Raw genomic sequence first — 22805 nt, forward strand, 5'->3', positions numbered from 1 at the left:
AATCAGTCCCTGTGCAGTGGAAATAGAAGTCATCATGGTACAGAGAAGTCCACAAAGTGGAAGGAAGGGGAATTGGAGAAAAATATTTGCAAACTGATTGTCTACTAGCAGATTTCTGTTTTTCCCTCAACTTCTACAAATAGCTTCCCTCACAAAAGTCATTTTGGAAACTTATCTTTCAAAGTTCGTAAAGACATCAATGATTTTAGTTATCTTCACTTAAAGAGGGTAATTTATCATCTAGTCAAGTGTGCATGTGTCTGCCAGGGAAGCTGTGCACCAACATACATCATCCTCAGTAGCTTCAAGGATCTGGTTTGCTTTCTTGTATGTATTTAAATATAGAATTCATTTCAATCTGACATTTTTACCTCTCATCATATTTTTCTTCTAATTAAGTTCCATAAATGTATCCTCTACCCAGTTTGAGCTATAATAAATTTTTTCTTGAATTGGCCTTCTGAAAGTCACAAACCAACATTGTGATGAATTGCAAAATGAATAATTTCCTTTCCACTGTGTTTATTTTCAGCAGTAAAATATTACAAAAAATAAGACAGTGTTTCACTAGAAAGAAGGCCTTTCCCATAGCGATTGCAGTGCTGTGAACTTAACAGAGATACTCCTTGAATTCCAAAACCATATTGGTCTAATCCAAGGAAATGACTTTTCATTTCACAACCGGGGACTTAATGATATTAGTAGAAGAGAGAGATAATGAAAAAAGTTTTGCTCTCATGTAAGCCCTAGAGTTACACAGTTATGGACCAGAGCCATAATTTCTTTCAACCTAAAAATCTATATTGTAGAAGAAAAATAACAAGGCCATTCATAGAATGGATTATAGGAAAAAAGAATATGTGATTGCTATTTTCTAAAGTCATCATTTGTTTCCTTGTATTATCTAGGGAAGTACATGTTTTCCATCTTTGAGTTGAAATGGCCCAACTGAAATTGAACCATTTGTTGGTAATATTTAGGCTGGTATTTTAATAGGTGCTTAACATTGGACACATTTGTTCCCATTACATTGTAAGGTGTAGATGGAACTCTATATAAATAAAATTAAAGCATTGCAGTGGATAAAATATCAGGCATTAACCTTGTAGATTCTTGATTCTAGAATAGTTTAGCTTCAATATTTAAGTAGTTATGATGATCAGAGCCTGGTTCAAATAATAGTGCTTAATGTGTTAATCATTAATTTTGCATATGTCTTTCTCATTTTCCTCTACGCCTTTGTAGAATGGGAATTGCTTTATGCATCTTGAATACATTACTGTAATTTATAGTACTGTGCATTGACTGAAGTCAGTTAAAGTGGTGTGTTAGCACAGAATTTGTGCTCCTTCACTTTGTATAGATAGTGGGCCACAGAGTTAATGTTTCATTTGTAGTATTTATTATAGAACTTTGGTAAAGTGTTTGTGATTCATGAACTTGTCCTGGATATTGCCTGATTTAAGACAAACTATCATTGGAACAGAATTTTGATTGTTTATAGAAAGCATGGCCACTGGTCCAACTATTCTAACACCAACATATCACTGGTGTTACATTTCCTCTTTAAAAGAAAAAAATATATAATTATGGTTTTAAAGCCAGAATTATACATGAACAGTCTTCTAAACCAACTACTTCATTTGGCAAATGAGGAATCTGAGCTTCAGTGAGGTTATTGCATTGATGGCGATCAGAAGCTCTTCTTGTTAGAGCTACAGTAGATGTGGAATGGGCTTCCTCTGACTTCTGGGACAGCACTGGGAGCCACCCTGCCTTGATGAAAAAGAACCATCACTGCCATTTCATGTGCTCACATTCCGAAACCATTTGCCCTTATCGCCCCCTGACACTTCTTCTCTCTCCCCATGCAGTATCATCATCCACCCCTGCAAAGACATTTTAGTCTCCTGCAGCGAGGATCGCCTCTGGAAGGTGGTGGGCCTCCCAAAAGGCAATGTACTTCTCACAGGATTCGGCCACACTGACTGGCTTTCAGACTGCAGCCTCCATCCCAGGTCAGTGCACATAACCCCAGGAATAGCCTAATTCCTACAGGAAATTCTCTTGTTTACCGTTTCCTCACTCCGCTGGCCTTGACTATGACTTTTCTCTCTGCAACTTTATACCTTCCGTAGAATTTAGAAACATGTAAATAATTGTACCTTTGACTTTTGTTATATTGACTTTAGATTGATTGCTTTTGATATTTGGTACATGTAAGTCCACATGCTGATGCATTTAACAAGAGTAATAAGCTTCTCAGGGCAAGCATTATTAATGCTCCTTATGCTCACAAGTCCTGAAAAGGCATATGGATTTCCAGTCAATAATGCATGCCAGTGTTTACTTTGCCTCTGCTAATCTTGCAGGTTTTCCTTTTAGAATTAAGTCATCTACCAGAAAAGATCAGAAGGCAGTGATCAATTTCTTTAAAATTTCAAGGACACTCAAGATATTTAAGAGAGTAAAGCAGTTCTGAAAACATTGAGCTCTGTAATTTTCAGAGTGCACAGAAATTTTGTACCCTAAAGATAAAAGGCAGAAGAAAGGACATTGTAAACACAGAGATGCAAGGTTTCTGGTGGACTGAAAGGTCCATCCACAGTTTCTGTGGTCAGCTCCTACCACCAATCCCATTTTCTGTTTTTCTTAATATTTTTAAACATTCTTGAGTCCATCTGTTGCTAACATCTCTCTAAACTACTCCTGGACAACTGTAGTTCTTGATGCAGTTTCTAAACTACACCATTTGGGAATTTTGTTCTTAGGAGGACTCTTTATTCATTTTCATGAAATTCCTTTTTCTTTATCCATCTTTGTTTTATCTTTGGTATAAATGTCAGTGAAATTAGATTGGAAAAAAATAAACTTATAGAGAAATTTATACGTTAATGACAAGACTGAACTAAACAGATTTTTTAATTTTAATTTTTAAAACTCTTCTCAAAATTTAATTTATCCTTAGTACTAGATGTTTGAACTTAATTTATGAACATGAAGAGAATCCCACATCTGATAAGCAGAGCTGTGACACCCTCTCACCTCTGAGAAACATGAAGCCCGTCTTGCAAGCAGAGACAACACAATTAGAAGTGTAGTCTATCACTTATATAGCTACTGGGCATACTAATCAGATTTTGATAATGCCCTGTTACCATGACAGCCAGTGACTCAGAAATTTTCTCATTAGTGCTTGACCAGCAATGGTCCTTTTAATAGATCTTCTGTTTCCCCTCTCAATTACTGAGAGTAAAATGAGGTGAGATACACCATTATTCACTTATACTATGAATTTACTTTTAGTGCTTTCTCAGGGCAGAATTGTAGTAAATGTTCCTACCCTGTTAGTTTTTGTTTTTTTCTTTTCAGTGCACAGAAAAAGTAATGGGAGAAAATAGATTTAACCATAAGCAGTTTTAAGTGATACATATTGAATAACAAATGTTCTTTTTGGAAAATTATTGAAAAAGAATCAGTGATTATTAGAAACAACAAAAATAACCTCTTTTTGAGTTGAGGTGGAAATAAATTCTGATTTTGTTTTATAATGCTTAATGATTGCAAGTTATCAATGAAGAATATATGCATATGAATTATGTGTACATATGTATAATATTAACATCTTAAAAGTTGCTTAATTCACACTTTCTGAAAATTAAATTTGCAACATTTTATTTTTACTATGGGATATATAATTTAGTCAGTAAAAAAATAGTTCATTATTAGAAATAAATTTTTCTACCTTCACCTATAATTTAAAAATCTAACAAAGATTTGATTTAAAAATTATATTTTAATCTGAATTTAATCTGGTTAATTGTAGACTTCCTCACAATCAAATTACAGGATAAGGTAGATTTTGCTCAATAGAAAAGGGCCTCTGGTGGACATAGTATATACCAACATTTGCTTACCTCCTATGTTCTTCCCATCGGAAAAATAAACGCATATATTTTCTTTATTTTTAATTTCTACTGTTCCTAGTAGAGTGTCTCTGTAACTTCCAGCTGGCTCCTGTCTGATTTTGACAGTAGCCAGCATTACAGTCATTGTCTCTTCTGCCACAGTAACATCCGCCCAATTGTGGGAGGCGTTCGTTCGTTCAGGAGAGTCAATCCTACTTGATATGACTGGCCCAAATGAGTCTTCATTGTCCTGTTTCACTTGCGATAGTAAATATCTTAAATGCATAAACAACAAATACAACAGCCATAACAATGTCAACATCAGGCAAAGAAGATTGGCAGGTAAAAAACAGAGAAGATCTGTCACTTGAAGATTCAGATAATATGGTCTTTAAATGCATGAAGCAAAAGATCTCATACAAAACCATAATCATTAGGATTGAAGTTGTTGAAATTTCTCTCTCAGTATTTCATCAGTGAAATAAGATTGAACTCTACTTCATTGAGAGCATATGGATAGATACTTCAAGATCATTTGTGGTTTTATTTGTCATTACTTGTTTTGGGATATACATGAGCATAGGGTACATTTTCACATATTATACACATATGGGATGTAACCCATTATATTTTGATCCCATTCTTGTGGTTGAACATGTTGTGAGTTACAATGGTCATGTATTCATATGTGAGCATAGGAAATTTATGTCTGATTCATTCTACTGTCTTTCCTATTCTTACCTCCCCTCTCCCTTCATTCTACTTTGTCTAATCCCATAAATTTCTATACTTCCCCTCCCCACCCTCCCTTGTTATGTGTTAGCATCCACATATCAGAGAGAACATTTGACCTTTGGTTTTTGGGGGACTGGCTTATTTCACTTAGTATGATATTTTCCAGTTCCATCCATTTACCAGCAAATGCCATAATTTCATTCTTCTTTATAGCTGAGTAATAGTCCAGTGTGTGTGTGTGTGTGTGTGTGTGTGCGCCCGCATGTATCTCACATTTTCTTTATCTGTTCATCTGTTGAAGGGCACCTAGGTTGGTTCCATCTCTTGGTTATTGAGGAATAAGCCGACAATTGGGATAACTGGGTCAAATGGTGATTCCATTTCAAGATTTCTAAGAAATCTTCCTACTGCTTTCCAGAGTGGTTTCACCAATTTACAGTCCCAACAGCAATATATGAATGAACCTTTTCCCCCACATCCTCACCAACATTTGTTACTTGTATTCTTGAGAATAGCCATTTTGACTGAAGTGAGATTGAATCTCAGTGTAGTTTTAATTTGCATTTCTCTAAAAGCTAGGGATGTTGAACATTTTTTCATGTTCTATTAATGGTTTGTTAACCATTCATATTTCAAGTTCTGTGAAGTAACTGTTCAGTTCCTTTGCTGAACTATTGATTGAGTCATTTGTTTTTTAGGAGTTATGTTTTTTGAGTTTTTTGTATAGTGGGGAGATTAATGGTCTATCTGAGGAGCAGGTGATAAAGATTTTCTCCCATTCTGTAAGCTCTCCCCTCATATTCTTGATTGTTTCCTTTGAAGTGAAGAAACTTTTTAGTTTGAAGCTATACCATTTATTGATTCTTAATTTACTTATTGTGCTTTAGGATTCTTTTTGAAGAATTCAGCCCCTAAACTGACATGATGGAGAGTTGGGCCTACTTTTTCTTCTAGTAGGCACTGGGTCTCTGAATTAATCCCATGAGGTGAATAATTCACTGATTGGTTTAATACTATCATAATCCAATCATTTTTTCCCTGAACCTTCTTGCATTCTTTCACGTGTCAGCTTTTTAGGGGACGCCACATCCAAACCAAAACAGCTACTTAGAACTAAAGCAATGTGAATACCATGTTTCTCCAAGGGTTAGAGTGAAAAAGCCTGAGACCTAGAGGGGCATTCTGCCCTAGCCTTACCAGAGACTGTTTGACTCAATAATAGGATATAAAAAAATCTCTCCACCAGAGTTTATCAATCCTCCACAGTGAGCCAACGTAGAAGCCAGAGACTGCAGCATGGCAGAGACTATGAAAACTGTAAACCCAGGTCTGTAAGTTTGTAGCTAGGTCTGCATAGGCATGTCTGGGCTAGCGAACCTGTGTAAGGTCAGAAACAGAGATTTTAAACTAGGGAACACAGTTAGGCACCCAACAGGGCCCTCTGAGTGTGCTTAGTCAGTAGAGCAATGGATCAAGTCTGGGGTTAGGAGTTGGGATACCAGAGACTGGGCAGCCAGAGGGCCCTGTTGGGTGCCTAACTGGTGCTAGACTTAGCAGGTCCAGTAGACTAGGGATGCCAGACTAGAGAGGGAGTCGGGGACCAGGCAAGTGCCAGTTGAGTTGGCCCCAAGAACCCTATGGGTGCCAGACCAGCTGCCTGGGTGAACTGAGAGCAAAATATCCTCACACACTCTTTTCCAAACTTCTGACCCACCATAACCAGCCCCATCAGTCCCTTTGAGCTGTAAGGTTCACAGTTCTAGAGAGAGCCCCTCTATCCTGTGTTCCCTCATGGGATTAATTCAGTGGTAAATGAAGGAAGGTGCGGTATGGCTGGAAGAGATAGAGCATTGAGGGTGTGGCTTTAGGGTATATATTTGTGTCTGGCAAGTGGAGACCTGTCTCCCTGCTTCTGATCATCATAAGAACTGCTTCCCTCTCCCACCCTTTTCCACCATGAAGTTCTGCTTCACCTTGAGCCCAAGGAATGGAGCCAGCCTCCTAGGGACTGAGACCTCTGAAACTGTGAGCCTTTAAATAAATGTTCCTCCCCTATAATTGTTCTGGTGGGGTCCTTTAGTCATAGCAGTGAAAGAGCTGACTAAAATAGTAGCTGAGCTAAGAGGAATGTTGCCTCATGCTAATCTGCCATGTTGGACCTCCCCTGTGGTTCTGTTTTTGAAAATACATACTGTACCCCAAATTTAGCATTAATGAATTTCTCAGAATTGAAATTGTATGTTATGAATTTTGACCCAAATTCAATAAAAAAGTGATGAATACTGTAAAGTCTGAATATTAAAAAGTACATAAATGAATATTAGCTCAAAGAAGATCTATAAACTCTTGATACAACCTCTATATTTATACAAAAGTATCCAAAGCTATATTCAGATTAAATCTGTAGCTTAAAAATGCTTTCTTATTAATCAAGAAAAAAGAAAATGAATTGAAATATAAATTAAATTAAAAGTAAAACTGGCCTACAAAATAAAGAAAAACAAAAGAATAAATTAAAAGAAAGTAAAAATTAATAAAATTAGATACCACACACAAACGCACATAAACAAACACAGATACATAATTGGGATATATTCTGAATATACATAATATATATCCAGAAAATATCTGTGCATGTATGTATTGTGTGTGTGAAATATATATATATATATATGCATGCAGTGTGTGTATATATGTAAGAAGGAACTAAAAAAATAAGCATTTTGGAAAATTACTGGAAAAATAAAATTAGACTCAGAAATATAAACTGAAACAGTTTGGAAGCAGTTAATACCACATACACAAGGAACTGAAATAGATATATATTTGGAATTTCTGATGAAATGTAAATTTCTATGAAATTAAACATTATCAGTACTGATGAAAATGGAGGAGGATCCCAGACTAGATTAAAATTAGTGAAAGAAGCTGAATTTTAAAGTTGTATGTACATTTTCATCTTTAGCAGTTTTCGACTGTGTTTTTAGAAACTTATCAAAAGAAAAGAGAATAAAACAAAAAAGAGAGAGGAAATAAAAGTTAATTTTCAGGTTTGTTAACTTTTCCAAGGATGAGGAAGTGAAAAGGAATTTTGTTACTCATTTTAAACATATGCATAAACATCATTTTAAGCTTAATAAGCAAGAGTATAGAAAATGAAATTCAATGTTCAAAAAAAGTAGTGAACAATAAATAAGATTTTTATTTGGAAAGCAAGGAATACAAAAACAATTCAACTATAAGTATATCTTGTGATACATTAATTAAAATTAACTTTTATTTTTTCTCTTTTGTTATTTTTTCTTTTGAGAAGTTTCTAAAACCACATATGTGTGTATATATCATATCATATATATTATACTTAAAATGGTTGCATAAAATCTAACTTTGATACCTGTTGAGCCACATATGTTTGCATATATTTTTAAGCTTCGTGTGTTGAAATTGAGAAAGGAAAATGGATTTTGAAACAGCTGGCAATAAAGCTCTGCCAGGTGGATATAAAACTGGATGCCACAGAATTAAGGGCACAAAAATAAGTGTTGACAGGAGATAGGTCAAAGTGGTTAACATAAAGCCAAACAGGTAAGAATGTAGATAATGCACCAGACCCAAACAGTGCAGGGGTCTGTCCAAGCTCTCACAGTATGGAAGCTTAGTTACTTCTCCAGTTGACCATATTTTTCCCCTTAATAATAATGATTATTTTTATTAAATTGTAGTCACACCAACATTTTCTAATATACTCAGAAAAAGGAAATGAATGTGGATACATTTATGTGTATATATTTTTTGTCCTGTGGATTGAACCCAGGGGCACTTAACCATTAAGTCACATCCCTAACCCTTTTTATTTTTTATTTTGAGACAGGGTCTTGTTAAGTTGTTGAGGTTGGCCTCTAACTTGTGATCCTCCTGTCTCAGCCTCCCAGTCTCCCAGTGTCCTAAGTAGCATGCCAATGTGCCCTGATTTGGAAGCTTTTTACTCTGTGTTTTATATGCACATTATGCAGATTTTATGCAAATTGAAGGCATTTAAAACTTTTTATTATAAAAGAGTTTCCCGAAGGCTTTATAGCTTCAAAATAATATTATACATATTATTGTCATTTTTTATAGTAGAATTAGTTCTTTTGAATATGTTTCTTAAGTTGCTTAGTAGGACTAGTGTAGGACTAGTGTTTCAAGACACTGAATAATGTGCTGTTATAGGACACAGACCTCTAGATGGAGATCAGAAACTGATAAAATTAAGCAACTTTGATTTCACTTGGAAGACTGATGAATTAGTTGCTGAAAATGATTAATCAGTTGCTGAAAATAAGTGAGTAAAACAATGCAGGGACTGTGCATAGACACTATATTTGCACTTTTAAAAGTGTGAAATGTATAGAGCCCAAAGCTAGAAATGTACACCCTAGTGCAAGAGAGAAGTCATACTTTAAATCAACTCATAGTGTCAAAAATTCAAGTGGCTATGTTAGAATCCTAGCTTCACCTTTGCTCATCAGTTTTCTCATCTGTTAAATGGGAATAATAGTGATACTTACATTGTAGGGTGATTGTGAAAGTTAAATACTATACCTAAAAATCGCAAGTGCTCCTGTCTGCACAAATATGCTTAATAAATGTTACCTATTATTAACTTTTTATTTCTTGATAGGAATTTTGAGAACTCAAAGAGATAGCACAAAAATTGTTATAAAACTGTTAGCTTTGAATGCAATGAGTTGGGAAGGGAAGAATCCATTGTGATCTGGGTTACACCAAGTTCCATTAGAAAAATATTATAAAATTTTAATTTGGAAGGTCTATTTCAAGTTCTTACCAAGTTAAATGTGAAAATAGTTATAAGATAAAAAACAGATGAGTACAATTAATGTGAAAAGATACCCGCTATCCAGGTATTCTTAACTCTTTTTTTTTTTAATTAAAGAAAAAATTTTTTGGTAGTTGTGGATGGACAGCATGCCTTTTTTTATTTGTTTATTTTTATGTAATATTAAGAATCGAACCCCAATGGCTCACATGTGCTAGGCAAACAATCTGCCACTGAGCTACAACCCTAGCCCTGTTGTTAACTCTTTAAAAATGTAAATATTGCTTTATCAATTGTACTGAGCTCATCATTTTTTAACTGACAAGAGTCAGAATTCTGTATATTTTCATTCTTATTTTTTCTTGCCTTTGCTGCCTTTCTTCCTCTTCCTCTTCCCCTTCCCCTTCCCCTTCCCCTCCTCCTCCTCCTCCTTCTCCTTCTTCCTGCTTAGGTTTTATTTTAGAAGGAAAAACCTTTTTTCCCCCCAGAAACACCAATAAAATCCCTTTTTAAAAATGATCATTGTGGTTTTTATTTTTATTTTTTGAGGAATGTTAAGTATGTAGTGTTCGACTTCCTTTACTCATGGACATGTTCCATTATTGTTGCCTCATTTAAAGTGGCTTTGGGAAACTGGATCACAGAGTTGCATATCAATTTCTAGGGTATCATTATTAGATGAAGCTTGCACTATACTACCATAATAATATATTAGTTGGTCTTTACCTTTATCAGGGAACAGTTCCATAACAGGGGCATGGCTTTAAATGTAAATATAAGTAAGGTACACTACGCTGATGCTTGGGGTTGCGTTTTCTTATGTGTGGTACAACTTATTATGTGAAACAGCATGTATCTCCCCACATATCTCTATAAATGAAAGCAGCAGGATTAGAGGTTTAAACAATTTCACAGTGCTGCATTTTATCCTGAGTTCACTGCCTGAGGCAGAAATAGAGCTGACAGCATCCTGTTAAATATAACTTCTACCCTTATGAGCTGATTTATGAATTGTGAATAAATGGACCTCTCCAAAATACTTCATACTCTCTCTTCCCCGTACAGGTTGCCTATTCATGTATTTATGTAGTGCCTAAAACCATAGTCTGAAAGCTTCTTGACAAGTATATCATTTAGTTATTTTAAAACAGAAGCATAGATAACCTTTTTATTTGGTGTAAGCATTAACCTGAGTGTTCATATTTCAAAACATAATGAAGATATTGCTAAATCATCTCCCTACAATGTGATACTGTGCTTTCATTCCCGGCTGCAGACATAGATGCTTCCAGGATCTGGAAAACTCACTAGATTTTCCAAAAGATTATTTTGACATCTACTTTTAAGATAATCATTCTACTTTACATTACTTAAAGAGGAGTATGTTATGCTTCTATTCCTAATGTAGTTGTCACCTATAAAGGGGCCAGGTATTGAAATTAAAAGTACATATCTCTAAATAGCTTTTTTTTGGGTCTAATTCTAAAACTAATGCATGGGAAAATGTAGTAAGAAGAAAATAAATATGTCCATAGTCTCACTGCTTAGTGAAACCACATTTTCTCTGCAAGTATTAGTTTGAGCTTCATACATATTTGCAAATAACTTAATTCCCCATGTGTCATCAATTATTTTTTGACTGACTATTCCTTACTCATCTTTGTTTTATTCATAGAAATGTCCATGTATGTATGTGTATGTGTGTATATGCACATATGCATATATATATGTTGGGTTTTTTTATGTTTTATCAGTTAATATTGTGGAAGGAAATTTGAAGAGAGAGTTCTTTTAACTCTGTGTCCTGGAAGTGCTGGCTTGAATGTTTTTAGAGGTTATCTTTAAAGAGGATCTTCTGAGAGCACTTATAGCAAGTGCAAGTAAGAGTGGTATCTGTGCACTTACACTCTGCTTCCTCTTCCTCTGCACATGGCATAGTACCTTTCTGTCTCCTCTATAGTTGAACTGAGGCAATATGACTGAATTCTGGTCAATGAAATGTTAATGGAAGTGGCACTTCCAGCTGTGGTAGATTGGAGAGCAAAGTTTGAGTCCTATATTTTCTTGTCCCCTATATTCAGGACCACATGGCCCAGTGGAATAATTTTATGATGGAGTATGGAAGCTCATTCTCCAATTGAAATGTGACATGGTCAAGACAAACCAAGACATCCTTTTTGCTTTGTTAAGCCTTCATGATTGAATGGTTTGTGTGTTGTGGCTGCTGGTGTTAATTTACTCTTCAAAATAAAATATTATGTTCCATAGATAAAGAAATAAACTTGGAAAGACTGCCGCAAAGCATTCCTTCAGTAAGCTGCCAAATCTGGTGGAAAATAAGATGTAATTTTTATTAAAGTTATACTTGTTTTTAAGTATGAATGTGACAAAGTACCTAATATGTCATTTTATTTAACCTTTGAGTTGCTCAGTTGCTCAGTTGAAAATGGGGACAAGCTAATTCATAGGATTTTCATGAAAGTTAAATGAGAAACTCTTACATAAAGCATTTGGCACAGTCCTGTGCTTAGAGTACACATTCAGTAAAAGTAGTTTTATGGTTGCTATTTGATAGAAGGAAGATAATACCATTGTCTGGTTTGCTCTGAAAAACAATATTGCCTCCAGGTTTATTGCCCTTTCTTCTTTGAAAAACAGATGATATTTTTCTAATCTGGATGCATTTTAAAAAATTTGTTATAATTAGTTATATGTAATAGCAGAATGCATTTGGATTCACATACAAATGGAGCACAACTTTCCTTTTCTCTGGTTGTACATGATGTAGAGTCACACCATATGTTCAGTCATACATGTAACTAGGGTTATGATGTTCATCTCATTCCATCATCTTTCTGCCCCATGCCACCTCCCCTTTTCTCCCTCACCTTTGTCCATTTCCTCCTCTTTCCCCAAGTTTCTCCATTCTCCCCATGCCCCATTACTAAAATTCATGATGAAAAAGGAAATATCACAACAGATACCACTGAAATACAGAAGATCATTAGAAACTATTTTGAAAATTTATACTCCAATAAAATAGAAAATATTGATGACACCAACAAATGTGTAGAGAACTATGAGATGCCCAGACTGAATCAGGAGGGCATATACAATTTAAACAGATCAATTTCGAACAATAGAACAGAAGATACTATCAAAAGCCTACCAACCAATAAAAGCCCAGGACCAGTCAGATTCTCAGCCAGGTTCTACAGGACCTTTAAAAAAGAATTAATACCAATACTCCTCAATTTATTCCATGAAATAGAAAAGGAGGGAATGCTTTCAAACTCATTCTATGAGGCTAGTATCACCCTGATACCTGAGCAAGACAGACACATCGAGGAAAGAAAATTTCAGATCAATATCCCTGATGAACATAGAGGCAAAAATTCTCAATAAAATTCTGGTAAATCACATACAAAAATATATTAAAAAGATAGTGCATAATGATAAAGTGGGGTTCATCCCAGAGATGTAAGTTGGGTTCAACATATGAAAATCAATAAATGTAATTCATCACATCAAAAGACTTAAAGATGAAAATCATATGATCATCTCAATAGATGCAGAAAAAGTATTTGATAAAATACAGCACCTTTTCATGTTCAGAACACTAGAAAAACTAGGGATGGTAGGAACATACCTCAACTTTGTAAAAGCTATCTAAGCTAAGCCCAAGGTAATAGTATTCTAAATGGAAAAAAATGGGAAGCATTCCCTGTACAAATTGGAGCAAAGCAAGGATGCCCTCTCTCACCACTCCTTGAAACTCTAGCCAGAGCAATCAGACAGTTTAAATATATTAAAGGGATAAGAATAGGAAAAGAAGAACTCAAAACTATCACTATTTGCTGACCACATGATTCTGTACTTAGACTATCCAAAAAAAATCCACTAGAAATCTTTTAGAATTAATAAATGAATTCAGCAAAGTAGCGGGATATAAAATCAACACCCATAAATCAAATGCATTTTTTTCCATCAGTGATGAACCCTCAGAAAGAGAAATTAAGAAAACTATCCCATTTACAATAGCCTAAATAACATAAAATAAAATAGTTGGAAATCAATTTTAAAAAAGAGGTAAAAGACCTCTACAATGAAAACTACATAACACTAAAGAAAGACATTAAAGAAGACCTTAGAAGATGGGAAGATCTCCCGTGTTCTTGAATAGGAAGAATTAATATTGTCAAAATGGCCATACTACCCATAATGTTATACAGATTTAATGCAATTCCAATTAAAATCCTAACAACATTCCTCATAGAAATGGATGCCTTTTAATTCTTTTCATTTTTTAAAATCTAGTTGCTCTGGCTAAAGCCTCTAATATAATGTTGACTAGAAGTGGTGAGAGTAGACATCCTTGATTGATTTCTGATATTAGGGCTGTAGTGTTCAGTCTTTTACAGCTGTGGGGTATTTGTAAATGTCCTTATCAAGTCAAGAATATTCACTTTCTCATAGCTTTCATATTTTATTCTATCAATATTGTATATTAAATTGATTTTTATTTGTTGAATCAAAGTTACATTACCGAAATAAAATCTAGTTAGTCATTATGTAAAGCCCTTTTAATATGCTACTGGCTTAGGTTTGCTAGAATTTTTTAAAAGATATTCAGATCTATATTCATACGATGTTAGTCTGTACTTTTCTTGTGTTATCATTGCCTGCTTTTGCCATCACAGAAATACTGGCTTCACAGAACGAACTTGGAAGTATACCCTCCTCTTCTGTTTCTTGAAAGAATTTGTGAAGAATTAGTATGAATTCTTTGAACATTTGGCAAAATTCACCTTTGAAACCATCTGCTCCTTGACTTCTCTTTGTGGAAAGGTGTTGGTTGCTAACTCAACTGTAAGACACTGTCCATTTAATCTAGGCTTTCTAATTTGTTGTCACCTTTGTTTCATGTTGTTCACAATCTGTCTTATAATCATTTATAGTTCTATAAATTTGTTATTGATGCTCTTATCATTCTTGTGTTTAATAATCTGAATTATATCAAATCATATATAATTTGATGAATTTAGCTAAAGAGTAGTGAATTTTATTGCTTTTTCAAAGAACAAATGTTTGTTGTCAATTTTACATATTTTAATTCTCTTACATTTCTTTCCATTGTAATAACATTTTCTTCCTTCTGCCTCATTTGGATTTAGTTTGCTTTTCTTTTTCTGCTTTCTTAAGGTACAAACTTATGTTATCACTTCATGTCTTTATTTGTTAATGTACCATTTATAGCTATGGATTTCTTTCTAAGTAATTGTATAAAAATCTCATAAGTTTTTCTGTGTGTATTCTTGTTTTCATTTATATGAAACTGTTTTTCGATTTTTTCTTATGATTTCTTTGGTCAACTGGCTATTTAAGAGTATGCTATTTAGTTTCAATATATTTGTGAATTTATCAAATTTTCTGCTGTCATTTGAGTTCCATTTTAATTCCATTGTAGCTGAAAAAATACATTATATGATTAACTTTGTCAAATTTACCATCTTACTTTATATATGCATTAACATATTATATTAAAGAATGTTAAGTGTGCATATGTATTTTGATGCCTGTTAGGGTTAGTAGACTGGTAGTACTAAATCTTCTATTTTGTTTGTTGTTGCTTTTATGCCTAGTTATTGAAAATGGTCCATTTATTGTCCCAAATGTTATTGTTGAATTATAGATTCCTCCTATTAGTCCTGTCACTTTTACTTCATGTATTTTGGACTTTAAGCTAGTTTTTATTGCTGCTGATGCAAATTGCCACAAATACAGTGGCTTAAAACAACACAAAATTATTATAGCTCTAGAGATAGATTGGAAATTGGTTTCATGGAGCTCACACAAGGGTGTAAATTGGGCTATGGTCCTTCCTAGAACTCTAGTGATAGACCTAATTCATTGTATTTTCCAAATTCTGAAAGCTTCCTGTGTTCCTTGGATCAAGGTCACTTTCTAACTTCAAAGTCAGTTGTTTGGCATCTTCTAGTGCCCTCCCTCCACTCCCCCCCTCTCTTCCTGTATGGTCTGTACTTCCGCTTCTATAATCACATCCATTTTTATCTGTTTGATCTCCTCTTTTCCTCTTAAGATACCTTGTGATCACAGTGAACCCAACCAGTAATCCAAGATCATTTCTACATCTCAAGATCTTTAGTCATATTTGCAAAATCCCTTTTGCCATATAAAGTAATATTTACAGGTCATAGTAATTAGAATGTACATATCTGTGCAGGAGGAGAGTGCATTATTCAGCCTACCACAACTTATACATTCAAACTATGTGACATCACTGAATGACACTGAAGAAGCCCTCCAAAAATGCAAAAATGCATCATGATTTGGAAGCTAATGTTAAGATGACAATGCAACTCAAGTTAATCTATAGATTCAATGCAATCCCTATTAAAGTAGTAATAGTTTGATTATTATTTTGCAGAAATTGATGAATTGATCTTAAAATTTATATGAAAACAGAAAGGACCTGGACTACCCAAAACAGTTTTGATGAAAAAGTAGAAAAATGGAAGACCCATGTTTCCCAATTCTAAAACTTAGTACAAAGCTTTAGTAATCAGGACACTGTAATAATGACAAGAGAAGAGACCTTTAGAACAACAAAGAATTGGAAGTTGAGAAATAAACTCAATTTACATTAAGAGCCAGTTGATTTTCAACAAGGATGCCAAGGCAATTCATCAGGGGAAAGGAATAGGTATTTTTTTTAAAAAAAAACAAATGGTATGGATGGCATTAGAGAAGATAATGCTAAGTGAAGTTAGCCAATCTCCCTGCTCCCCTCCAAAAAATGCTGAATGTTTTCTCTGATATAAGGAGGCTGACTCATAGTGGGGCAGTGAGGGGGAGTATGGGAGGAATAGATGGATTCTAGATAGGGCAGAGGGGTGGGAGGGAAAGGTAGTGGGCAGGGGATTAGCAAGGATGGTGGAATGTGATGGACATCATTATCCAAAGTACATGTATTAAGACATGAATTAGTATCAACATACTTTATATACAACCAGAGATATGAAAAATTGTGCTGTATATGGGTAATAAGAATTGTAATGCATCCCGCTATCATTTATTTTTTTAAAAAAATAATAAAAATGGTATGGAACAATTCCATGTGAACATACAGAAGGATGAATTTAAATTCCTACCTCACATCATAACCAAAAATTAACTCAAATATCTCATAGACTTAAAGGTAACAATAAGCTGGGTGCTGGGGCACATGCCTGTAATTCCAGCTCCTTGGGGAGGCTGAGTGAGGCAGGAGGATCACCATTTCAAATCCAGTCTCAGCAACTTGGCAAGACTTTTCTCTAAATAAACAATAAAAAAAGAGTTGGGATATGGCTCAGTGATTAAGCCCCCCTTGGGTTCAGTCCCTGGTACAAAAAAAAGTAACAATAAAAATTATAAAGAAAACATAAAATGAAACTTTGTTCTTTGGGAATTAAATGATAGTTTCTAAATTATGATCCCAAATATGAGTGACAATAGAATTAGCTTCATAATATGAAAAAGTTTTATGTTTCAAAGGACAACAGCATCAAGAAATTAAAAAGATAAACCATGTATTAGGAGAAATTGTTTACAAATTATTAAGGGCTTTATCATAACTGATAAAGGACTTTATCCAAATTATAAAGACAATACTTTCAGCTCAATACAAAAAAGATAACAGTATTAAAAATGATTAAAAGACATTTCTGTAAAATTATTGAATAGGTATTTTTGTTAAAGGTCAATAAACCCATGAATGATGCTCAACATCATTACTTATTAGAAGAATACAAACAGAAAGCATGATGAGATACTACCTCAGCCATTAAAATGGTTTGAACAAACAACTGTGGAAGAGAATGTGGAGAAATTGAAATTCTCATACACTGCTGATAGGATTTTAAAATACTATAGCTGTTTTGGAAAAATGTTTAGCACTTCCTCAAAATGTCACACAGAGTTACCATATGACCCAGAAATTCCACACCTGGGTGTATACCCACGAGAACTGAAAGCATTTGCTCACACAGAAATCTGTATTCAAATGTTTATAGTGGCATTATTCATGATAGCTAAAAAGTGGAAACAATCCAAGTGTCTATTACCTGATGATCAGATAAATAATGAGTGTGCCACTGATGCTTAAAACTGCAATTAGTGCAACTGATCTTTTCTTGTAAAGTAGTCATTTGCATTTCTTTGTTTGAGTAGCTTATTTGACTTTTTTCCAATTTTTAAAATTTTATAAGAGTGTTTTACTTGTTCAGTATAACCATTTTATGGTATGTAATATATAAAGATTTGTCAGATAGTTAAATATTTTTGCTTATGTAGTTTATTGTCAAGATTTACTTTCATACATGATGTTTAAAAAATTCTATAGTTGATAATATCACTTTCTACTGATAGTTTTAAACCAACATTTTCCTAGTTTTAACTTTTTTTAATTTACATTTTGATAATTATTGGATGCCTTCAAGCATGGATCAATAGTATTTCTTAATTCATTGATTCCTGATAAGCACACATTTTCCCATTATGAATAGAAAATGTTAAATCTAAATTTTATATCCTCAATTCAGGGAATTTAATTATATTATTTTTATAATTAATTTTTCAGATTTATCTTTTTGTTTTTCTTTCTGACATTTCCCTGTATTTGATTAAACCTGTATTTGATTTCCCAAAACTCTTCCATTTTTATCAACCTCAATTCATCTCTTTGCCCTTCCCTTAGGGGTGAAGTTAAAGAAATATTTTTTTCTTTAGTAATTAACATTTATAAAATAACTTATATTTATATCTCCCTTTTAGTTTGATAATTAAATTTTCCATTGTGACATGGAAATTCCCATGTAGTTCTTTTAACTGTAAACAATTAAGTACTACACACGTATAACCCAGGCCAGGGGCTTGCACAGTATCTTTCCCTGGAGTATCTGGAAGCAACCTCAGCTCTCCTCTTCTTTTTCTAGGTCCCCACTTGACACTCATGCACACTATCCACCACTGCAGTGTTCAGCATATCTGATTGGGTCCACATGCAAATATTTGACTTCCACAGAGTTGTCATGGAATGCCGTCTTGCTCTTTCTACCAGACAGCAAGCTAAGGGTTCAAACTGACATATTGTACAGTAGGCAAATATTCAGTTTCCACGTGTATATTTGGAGTACGATTTGTACTTGACAGATTTTTTAGAATATAGTATTGGATTCTACATTCCTTTCTCAACTTGGAATATAATGATGAGGCAGATGGGAAGGGAGGCTCTCAGTACAGCCACTCTGAGCTCCCTTAGGTCCTCAGCAAACTCCTGCTGAATGTTCAGGAAACTGTGACACTCTTCTTATGGGATCAACCTGAGAAGCTGCTCAAGGCCATCTAAAGGCTTTTGGATAGGGGGAGCACAGTGTACTTACTTATAAAACAAGAGAAAAATATATAATCACATGTAACTGGTATATTTAGCTTAAAAAATGTATATTCATTGGATATAGAAATTAAGTGTGGTTTTCAATGCCTTCCCTAGATGGACTTTATCAAGCTGTATTTTATTTTTACAAACCCTCTACCCCCACTGCATTATACTATGTTTTTCTTGGAATTTTCCTCCCTTGATGCTACTTGCTTTAACTTTATGGGTATTAACACACTGTCTTGAACTGTTTGGAAACATGATTTGGCAGCTTTGTAAATTTTTCTCCTTTGTTAATGACTAAATTTCAAAAGAGAACTATTTTCTCTGATTCTTTAAAATGGTTTCCTTCTTTTGATTTTAGCATTATTTCAAAGATTTTATGGTTTAGGGGGACAAAAGAAGAAATAACTCAATAGGAAACTTGCTTAAGGAGGATGACTTGTATTTGCCCATTCCAGGAAAAAAGGCTTAAGGACTAAAGAGTCCTTTGTTTCTCTTAGTCCTTTACCCAAAAGGAAGGCCGACTTCTGAGGTTTTGTGACCCATAAGGCTCTTCACTTAAATCTAGAGGGAGCTAGATATTCTTCTTGTGTTTTAGCCACTTGTTCTAGAAAAAATACCTTTTACTGCAGTTTTCTTCTACTTTTCATGAAAAGCTCCATAAATTCTGGTTTTCTAGGATCTCAGCCTAGATACTTTATAATGCTGCTATTCATTTATAGGGAAGGAAACTATAAAACAAAACTTCAATCAATTTTTCTGTAGTGTATTTAGCAGAAATTCCTTGAAATATTGGCCATTTGATGACAAATTCACTAGTTTCCAAGCATGGAACACATATTCCTTTTTTTTTTTTTTTTGGTTATTTGTTTTGTTTTGTTTCTATGGTCATTTTTATGAATATTGAGTGAGGAAAGTTAGAAGGTTGACTCCATGTCATCATCCTACTTGGAAGCCCATATTCATTTTTAATAGATGATTAAATTTGACCTTTAAGGTCATTTTCACTCTTGAGTTTTTATATAAGCAAATTTTTCTTAAAGACTATTTCTGTAGGCAAGAAGTTTCTCAGGTCAAATAGATGCTGTCAAAATAATGACTCCAGGAACTGTTAAATGTCATGAGGAACTAACATTTTGCCTCCAGTTAAACCAAGAATCATTCAACTGTATCTAAGCTGTAAATAAATATTAACTTGTATGACCTAACCTTGCTGATTGATGGCCTGATTAAATTAGAAGAAATCTTGGCAAGTTGCTGCAGTTTGTAGAAAATTTTCTTACTGCTCAAGAAATATCAGTAAAGCTCGGAGTGCTCACCTTAGAAATGCATTTTAATATATCTGAAGGCATTATAATTGAGAGCTTGTAACACCTTGAAAGACATCTAGCCCTCAGGCCAGGAGTTCCACTCTGAGTCCACAATGTGTTCTGATGTAAATGTGCATTAGGGCCATGTGCATACAGGTAACTGGATGAATAGAGATGGCTATTACATTTATTTTCAACTCTCTTTAAGGCTATATCAAATGCTTACTATAATCTATCAGAGAGTGATACTCAAGTCACAGTTTACACACACAGTGTGTGTGTGTGTGTGCAAGTGTGTGTGATACAAGGGCTACGAGAGGGTCAAGGTAGCCATGGGAATTCAGGAGGCTGAACTGAGAGGAAAGAGAGCCGACAGGAATGGGAAGAGTCACTATATGTGGTCAGATAAGATTATAAGCCAGCCAAAGAACTTGTTTGGGGTTCAGAACAGTGAGACCTCAGGAACTTATTCTAGGCCAGGGTTCAGACAGATTGCAGGTTCATAGTGTCCACTTGAGATGTAAGTTTGAAGCAGGTCATGTGTTGTCATCAGGAGCAGAAGAAACCATGCTATGCTGAAGCCTGAGAATAAGAGATTTCAGGCTCATCACTGTGGTGATGTAAGTGATGGGATCAAGGTGTTGCTGCATCGGGGTTCAGGGTGCTTCTCCTTTTACGGGTCTCAAATGAGGGGGTGAATTCATTTGGTGGTCTGGTTTTTCCAATATGAATTGATGCATCCATGCATCCATTTGCTTTTGATTCATTTGCTCCATTTACAGGTGGTTGTTTTTATTAGCATGATTATTTTATTCATCAGGTTTTGTATTGTGGCTGTACTAGGCAGATGGTGGTTGTTTACTTGTACAAACAAGGTGTTCCACCTCTGCACTTAAACTGAAAAATAGAGTAACTAATGGCAAATCACCCCTTTAACTCGGGGTTAGGCATACTTTGAAATATACTGTTCTGTACTTTATGGAGTAATTTAGAGCAGGACAGCCTAATCTCCACACCTTTGCTGAGGGGGACTTTGAATAGGAATAGATGCACTCATTGAAGCAGAATATGTGAAGTGAGCAGAAGAATAAGGTTAAGATTAATATACTTGAAAGAGTGCCAGGAAGCAGGAGATGTACCAGGACAGAATGGTTCTTAAAAACACAGCAGAGAAGTCCTGCATGAAATAGGGCTAAATGGCAAGGTCAACACCACCAAGCATGAAATACACTATGGAATGAGGTTGTCTATTGCATTTGTCAACTAGAAACTTCTTCAGTGAACATGATGAATGGTTTCAGAGGAACCATTTAAGGGAATAAAAAGGGTTAATCCTAATTCTTGCTCTCACACTGATTGATAGTTGAACCTCTAATTTGGCTAGTCTAGGTCTTAAAACAATAGAGGGTGGACTTTGAGGAATTGAGTTCCTCTGAGTATTAACAGTCTCTATGCCTGACTGCTAAATATAGAAGCCAGACTAAAGCCAAAGGTCTAAGAACTAAGAACTTCAGCTTTTATTTATTAACTTTCCATCATTTTTGACACTAAATAAAAAATGGTCTGACAAGTATTCATTAGGAATTTTTCTAATTTTAAGACTATAAATTCATTTTTCTCTTGTATTTGATTCTTTGGTTGGTTGAAATAAAACTCACTATGATCTACTGTAGTTATACTAAATATTAACCAGGACACTGTTTCCAAAAATTTGGAAAGCTGTGATATTTTAACCTGATCTTGCTGAGCATATTAAATATGACAGCTTTAAGGCTTGCCAAGATGTTTTTGACAATTGTCCTAACTTTTATGAAACGAATAAGAAAATATCAATTTCCCTAGTAGAGTTTACTGTGAAATGCTTTGCAGATTTGACATTTTGTAAGAGTTTACATCTACTAACAGGTGCAGCCTTAATGGCAGTAAATAACATTAATTTTTTGAATAACAAAACCTGTAATTTAAAACTTAGAGAATAACTAATTTGATAACACATAAAGGAAATAAAATCTGACTATTATTGACTTAACAATAAAAAGAAGAAAGAAAAAGAAAAAAAGGAAACGGAGATGAAGGCTATAGTCTTTACATAGTTGAATCCTTTTCTTCTCTGCTACTTAGACTTGGCAAACCTATTTTGTGTAAATGGACATCAAATTCCCTTTGAGATTTTCAATTTCATTTATTTTATCAATAAAAAGAGCCTTCTTGTGGAGAAAGGAATAAATCACATTTAAATGAAATACAAGAGATTACACCAGTAGCTGAGCTTTTACGCTGACTAATCCAATAGCTTTGGCCAAATATCTCAATGTCAAAAGCATTATAAGTATTCTACAAGGTAAGTCTGGCAAAAAGAAATCAATAACAAGGTATTGAATTTGATTAAAATGTTTACTTTCCCCCTTCCTCTCTCTCTCCCCGTTCTTAGCTAAATGGCCCTCTCTCATACTAATCTGATCTTTGTTATAGCTATTAGCTGAGTTTCTGTCATAATGCCATGATGTAGAATTCATTTCCAAATCATGTATTTTTCTGCCTGTCCATGATTTCTGTATTAAGGTTCTTACTCTGATGTCATACCATGTGTC

The 22805-nt window shown here is 34.4% G+C and overlaps 1 protein-coding gene across 9 annotated transcripts in view; it reads left to right on the forward strand.

The window, feature by feature from the left end:
• Positions 1–22805, forward strand: part of Spag16 (sperm associated antigen 16) — an 872559-nt gene that overhangs the window by 408091 nt on the left and 441663 nt on the right. For 8 of the 9 annotated variants that reach the window (XM_040294874.2, XM_040294876.2, XM_040294878.2 and 5 more), the window contains one exon: positions 1875–2018. In XM_040294874.2, coding sequence (XP_040150808.1) covers positions 1875–2018 — 144 coding nt within the window. Of the gene's footprint in view, positions 1–1874; positions 2019–11543; positions 11660–22805 lie in introns of those variants that run through there. The other variant, XM_040294884.2, reaches the window with a different exon arrangement.

Source organism: Ictidomys tridecemlineatus, chromosome 7 (assembly GCF_052094955.1).
Source record: "Ictidomys tridecemlineatus isolate mIctTri1 chromosome 7, mIctTri1.hap1, whole genome shotgun sequence".
NCBI lineage: Eukaryota > Metazoa > Chordata > Mammalia > Rodentia > Sciuridae > Ictidomys > Ictidomys tridecemlineatus.